Source organism: Vollenhovia emeryi, unplaced genomic scaffold, assembly GCF_000949405.1.
Source record: "Vollenhovia emeryi isolate VEMERY1.0 unplaced genomic scaffold, V.emery_V1.0 DF939779.1, whole genome shotgun sequence".
In the NCBI taxonomy this organism is placed as follows: Eukaryota; Metazoa; Arthropoda; class Insecta; order Hymenoptera; family Formicidae; genus Vollenhovia; species Vollenhovia emeryi.
Window position 1 is genome coordinate 1 of NW_011966587.1, and position 7,061 is coordinate 7,061.

A 7,061-nucleotide genomic window follows, 5' to 3' on the forward strand; every position below is an offset into this window, starting at 1 on the left:
TATATACACTTTTTAAAGTATTGAATATATTTTTATATATTAATGTGTATAATATAGTAATTTATATAGTTATATGCAGACAAAAAGATGTGTCGTCAAAACGGTCTACCGCCAGTAAAAAATTATCATTTAGAATTTTCTTTAAGAAAATTTCTTACGGGCGACTAGCGATACACCTATTTGTTCGTAGTAGGTACTTCAGTGAGCCTCAAATCGACGCGCATGCGCTAAAAAGCGCGACCATTCTGGCATCACTGCTCGGTGCTCGGCTCGGCGTAGGTTGGTGCTCCGTCCGCTAATTCCGCTCGGGGCTGTCTCCTCGGCGTAACTACCGCTCTCGGCTTGCTGGTGCGCATGAGTCCTCGATACGTCCTGTGAATTATCTTTGGAGTCGATTCGCAGAGTTGGCTTATCTCCGCTCCCTTTTATACTGTAGTTCACCGTTTTTCAATTCCGAGAATGTTATTGTTTTCATGCGGCTTCTAGCGGTGTCTCGTGAAGTTTTGCTCCGGGGGTGTCTCCCTCGGATTGAATGTTTTCGCGCGCGTCGCGCGCGCGGTCGCGAGTTGTATTGTGGTGGCCGTGTTGCCGTTCCGTAGGGGCGCCTACGGCCGCCACAAGTTCAAATTATTCTTTAGATCAAGCTCGTAATCGTCACCGCTCAGGTCTAATGAATTTAATGTTTACAGAACCATGCGGCCTCCTGTAGATCAGAGGAGCGAGGCGGAGAAGCAGGAATGGTATGGCCCCTTAGACGGGGTCATACCAGAATACTATGAGGCATACCATACATATATGCAGGGTATATGTATAAAAGCATTAAGTAATGAGGAGATATTTATTAGCGATGACAGCGACAAACTACGGCTATGCAGCCATTGCTACAACCACATGGGGAGGCCAAATAACTATTAGACGAGAACCTCGTGGCACGGATTTTGTGTCCCGGTTCAACATATTACAACATTGAAATCATTCTGTCATGGGTGCGGCAAATTTATAATGACCACCATCCCGGCAGTCTTATGTCGAGACTGCCTGGAGACATTCGTAATAAACCAACGCGATTATGAAATAAGTAGGTTGTATAGGAAAAGCTTGGAGGAGGAGGTAGTCATAAGATATTTGTAAGATAAATTAAATTAGTATAGGGATCGCTTTATATAACTGCTAAATATGCGTGCTATTCTTGTTTTTATATTTACTTTTAAGATACTTTTAATTTTATACTTTTAATTTTATAAAAGTAGTTGTAAGATATTTATAAGATACTTCTAAGTTATTTTTAGTAAAATAATTGTATTTTTATATATATTAAAAAATTTATAATTAGTAAAAGAGTTTTTCTTTCTCTTCCCTTTCCCAAGTACATAATAAGAAGCAGCGAGAAAACGCGAACCGTGATAGACATGAACGAACCGAGATAGGCGTAAGCGAGAAATCACGAAACGTGATAGACGTGAGCGCGACGGGTGGAGCGATAGGACGAGAGAGGATGCGAGGAAGAGAATGCAAACGGGGAGAGAAGGAAATACGAGTGGAGAAAAAATAGACACCGTTTCGATATATAATATATATTTTGCTTACAGCAATTAAATACATTTCATAACACATGTTGTTACATATTTTTATGGTTAAACCACTAATTGTAAAGTTTAAAAACATTTTGTAAAGCGCAATTTGTTACATGTTTCTGGCAGTGAAAAGTATGTGCAACATCCAATTTATTTAGAGATGGTATGTCCTCATAATCTACATCAATAGTTTCAATATAGACATCTCCTCTCGCGTCATCCAAGAGCATATCCTTCAGCTATGCTCGTTTTTCATGTCCCTTGACGTAGACGAGAAACGGTATCTCAAGATCGTCATCATCTTCCATGTCAACCACAGCCGTTGTAATCAGACTTCTAGCCCTGCTGTATGGAATCATTCCATCTTCCCATCGTACTCCATGACGATTTGCAATCAACCAGGATGCCTGATGTTGCTCCGCTTTGGTGAGAAGTCTCCATGGTACGGGACATGTGAAAATGTAGTGAGAGAGAACGCGTCCCTCTCGGAGAACGGCAAATTCCTTCACGACAAAGTTACCGCTGACGACGAAGCCTTGCAGGTCCACAAACGTCGGTATGGACATGATTGAACACGTCGAGAGAAGAAGGAATACTGCGATTGTTCTTGATGCATAGCAGATTTTTAAATCGTTTCATCCCCTCTAAACTGTATTGGAAAGAGGGGAAACCATTGTGTCCAAAATGTAGTACTTAGGGAATTTTGCGCACGACGTTTGTCAGCGGATTGTACTGAACCACGCGATCGTGTATGATGAGACAGTACGTAGTGGTATTCACTGGCACATTCTCCTTACACTCAAATTCCAATCTCACGTCCACAGTCGCGCTCTTGACCGACTCGTTTTGTCGGGAACAATCGATAATGACAAACGGCCCTTGTTCTAGAAAATTGCCTGTAGTGAGACCAGGCATAAGAACCCCGTTTCCGAAATAGCTCTTCCAGAACCGCGAAAACGCATCATACAGACTCGACCATTTGTTTTTATCGAAATCCAGATTCATATCATCGTATGGATAACATTCCGAATTCAGATAGAGTTTTACATTGCTCAATTTGCAGTGATTGAATTGGCTCACATTCTGTGACATGATATTCTTCCGACCTGTTTGCAAAGCAAAGATAAGATACCGCGGCTTCTCGAGCTGAGTAGCCGTTTTAATAGCCCATGAATGTTTAGTCGTCTGTTGCAATAGCAGATACTCGTACAGATCCCATGAACGAAATCCCATATTGAGGTATTGTCCGCTTTCCAAAGCACGCAGCATCGACAGTTTGTTCACCTCGTTTAACAACACATGCGGCATGCGCTACTGTATCTTGAATATTTCAAGTTAAGTTTAGGTTCCATCTCCGCATTTCCAAAGAGACAGTTGTTATCATTGCGCGATCGTATTAAAATCAATTCGTGACGGGCGTTAATCACCACGCGTTGATAATCTTCACAGAATCCCAATAGCATGCTGAGCGGCACACAAAAATTAAAGTCTCCGGTTCCCTTGTTCACCACATCCCAGCCGGCATTCTTCAGAGACATAATAATTATTTTATCGAATGATGACGAGGCATAGGTCTTGAGCGTGCTGGTTATTCCAACATTTCTGGCACAATCAATCTCCACACCATCAAGTTCATATCGGATCTCGTCGAACATGAACGCGACACAATTATTTCCCAGTACTGGTGTAACGTGCCGTAAACAACGGACACCTTCCCCACCGCGCACATGTTTTCCGGCACCGTTCCATCCCGCACCTACAACCGATTTGTATATAAGACGGCGAAAAAGACACCGAGACACTAGTTCCCGACCGGCGAGTTGAGCAGGTCCACCTACGGCGACGACGAGATGAGTCCGAGCCGCTTCCTAACCTCGCGTGCTGAGCGAGATACCGAACACCTTCCGATCACGACGCGTACTGAGCGTCATCCCGAGAACCGCGAGTTGAGCGGGAGATCCTCTCCGAACCATGCCACGAATTGAGTGGCAATCCAATTCGAGGGCTAAAGCGAGCTGAGCGGAGCCCGAAATCCTCGCCATGTGTTGAGTGGCTTGTATATACCACACCCAACCTTTTTTTTTTGTAACCCGGGGGAATCCTCATGGACCGTCCCCCCGCCCCGCTGGGACGGGACGGGGGGGTGTGTGGGACTCGCTCTCCCTGTACCTCGGGCATTTGACAACCCGAGGCCAGCGTGCAATGGAGGGCGCCTACCTCACTAAACCCACCGGGGGTGGTCTTCTCAGCGCCATGTTGAACCGGCCGGGGCCTGCGACGCATATCTCCAGGCCGGCTCGGCGCCGCGCACCTGGATGTGGTGCGCCCGTCTCGGCTCTGACTGAGCCACACCCATTGGTTTGGGCGTTCATCTGACGCGCGAACGCGTCGCGACGGGGGTGCCACCGGGCCCCCGCCGCGCTTCCTAGATGTTGTTGGGGCGGGCGAGCCAGGGGTCTTCAGCCCCTGCCCCGCCCCCTGGGACCTCTCTGCTTCCCAGGTTGTTTCTCCTTTTAGTCGCCTCTTACGACAGGCAGGAGATACCCCGGGCCTATTCGTCGGCGGGTCCCGGGCGCCTGCAGAGAGATCACCCCTCTCTTACCGATCTTCGTGACCGGTAGTGGTGGTCCTGGGGGAGGGGGGGAGGTAGCAGGTGTACTGACGCCTCCCCGCAGGGAGGGGCCAGTCATCCCACGAATCCCACCCCTCCTCCTCCAGACCACCTCTTCGAAGAGCCGATTGTTGTTCCGGCTTCTACTATGCCTGGCCCGTTCTGTTACGGGTCCTGCATTGCCTCCTCCTTCCGGCGGACACTTGGTTTGCGACTTGGTCGCCGCTTGTCCCCCTACACTCTGCGTTTCCTGCCGAAACGCTTTGGGAGAGAGGGTGGCTATCCATTACGGACCGCCACCCTCCCTCGTTGTACTCTATGTGCGTAGGTGCGCTGGAACGCCTCTTCTTCTCCATCGCACCCTCGCACCTCCTCCCTGCGTCCCCCGAGGGGGGGCAACTTCCCCCCTACGGATGCGCTCCGCCTCCTCCTTCTGCAGCATTACATGCTCACAGAAGGAGGAGAACGCCCTCCACGCCGGCTCTCCTTCCGTTATGGCCTCCACCACCCTTCGGAGTGAGAGATCCGCTCCTATGACCCCCATGAGGGTCCTTCGTTGGGTCTCCCATGCTGGGCAGGCCTCAAGAGTATGGGTCGGCGTGTCCACCGCGTCTCCGCAGTGGAAACAGACTGGTGTCTGTTCCTTCTTGATTCTGTGCAGATATTCTCCAAAGCACCCATGCCCGGAGAATATCTGCGTTGTCCTGTATGATGCCCTGGCCCATAAACGGTCGAGCCAGGCATCAAGATTTGGGAGTATGGCCTGGATTGTCCTTTGGCCTGCTGAGTCCGGCCTCGAGAGCCGAGTCCTCCATTTCTCCCTCATACGCTCCCTCGCCTGGAGGTTGATGTACCTCCTTATTTTCCCTGTTATCGGGACTCCTTCTTCCTTCAGGCGGGCAATCTGCTCATACGCCTCTGAGTATACCCCCGCCAGAAGATCAGCAGGGGGGATTCCCGCCATCAGTGTCGCTGCGGCGTGTGACACTGTGCGATAGCTGCGCGTCACACGTATCGCCATCTTTCGCTGGGCCTGCAGTAGGGCCGCCACGGCCTTTCTATTGCCCTGCACTGCCTCGAACCATACTGGAGCCCCGTACAGCATGATCGAATGAACCACACTGGCGTACAGTCTCCTGATCCGCCCACTAGGGCCTCCCAAGTTGGGCATCAGACGTGACAATGAGTTGGCCACCATGCCCAACCTGGGTGCCATTTTGAGGATGTGTCCCTCAAATTTCCATCTCTCGTCGATGTGGAGACCCAGATATTTGATCCGAGTCCCCACATCGACTCTCGTATCGTCCACCACGAGGTGTGCAGCCGGCGGCCGTCCATGTTTCCCGTCATGCATGAACGTCGCCTCCGTCTTTTTCGCCGCCACTTCAAGTCCGAGCGCCTTGATGGCGCGTACCGCGCATGCGATGGCGATGTTCGCCGTGTCTACGGCGTTTTTCCAATCCCGCCCTCCGGCTAGCACCAATGTGTCGTCTGCATAGCAGATCATGGTGCAGCCGGAGGGCAGGGCGGTCCGGAGGACCTCGTCATAAGCGACGTCCCACAGGACTGGTCCCAAGACCGATCCCTGTGGGACGCCGCTCTCCGCGTTCCATCTTCTTTTGTCCGCGTTCTTATCGGTACAGGTTATCGTCCTGCCCTCCAGGTATCGCCCTATCGTTCTGCACAGGTATGCAGGTACCCTTTTCTTCAGTAGGGCTCTTCTTATTGCGGCATGGGGGAGGGAGTTGAAGGCGTTTGAAATATCAAGCGCCACAGCCATGACGACTCCCCCCTCCCCCATTATCGCATCCACATGGGCCCGAACGCACATGATTGCGTCTACCGTGGACCTGGCTTCCCTAAAGCCATACTGACGCTCATGAAGGCCCTCTCCCTCCCCATCTTCCAGACTCCGAACAAGCCGGGAGGTGATCACCCTCTCAAACACCTTTCCCGCCTCATCGAGCAAGCAGATCGGGCGGTAACTCGATGGGAGCTCCGCCGGTTTGCCCACTTTTGGAAGGAGGACCATCTTCGCCTCCTTCCATAATTGCGGGAAGTAGCCCCTTCTGAAACAGGCGGTCATGACTTCGCCTAGTCTCTCCGCAATTTCCCCCATAGCCGCCTTCCAAGCGACCCCTGGAATCCCGTCAGGGCCAGGGGCTTTGCCCGTTTTTAGCCTCTTAGCCGCCTTGGATATCTCGAGGTCCGAGACTTCTAGGCCATCTCGCCACTCTTCCTCTACCTCTTCTCCGTTGGCCAAGATGTCCTCTTCTGATTCCGGAGCCTGGTCGTTGTTCCCCGCTGCTGGGAACAGTGTGTGCACTACTCCCTCGAGGAATGCCGGCTCCAATGTCTCGACCGTTGGGGGCGCACCCTTACTGAGTTTGTCCATCACTAACTTGTAAGGGCGCCCCACAGTGGGGCAAAGTCCCGATTTCGTGGCCAAAAATCCCAAATTACCTGTACGAGGGTTTTCGAGGTCGCTGATTACGAATCTGAGGTCAGATTTTCAAAATTCAAAATGGCGGATCCAAAATGGCGGCCAGAATTGAAAATATGAAGTGAAATCTCATGTAATTTGGTTTTCGAAGTCATTGCTTACGATTCAGGTGTTAAATTACAGCAAAAACATCGTAAAAGTATTGTAAAATTGATATTATAAATAAAAAAACAGAAATTTGTAATTTTAATTTTATTCGTTTTTTAATTTATGCATTTAATATGGATTAACTTGATATAGGTGAAGTGGTAAAAGATTAAGTCATGTATATGTTATATTATAATTCTTTATTTACGCCTAATAACAAAAATCATGTATGTCATATTCGTCAATGTTCGAATCATTCGATTCGGATTCTGATGTTGACCAACTT

At 49.7% G+C, this 7,061-nt stretch overlaps 1 protein-coding gene across 1 annotated transcript; it reads right to left on the reverse strand.

Annotated features, from left to right (window-relative positions):
- Positions 1-2,267: 2,267 nt before the first annotated feature.
- On the reverse strand, positions 2,268-2,807 carry LOC105556789. The gene has a single exon (XM_012003900.1). The coding sequence runs from the start codon at positions 2,805-2,807 to the stop codon at positions 2,268-2,270; it is 540 nt and encodes a 179-aa protein (XP_011859290.1).
- Between the last annotated feature and the right edge of the window lie 4,254 nt (positions 2,808-7,061).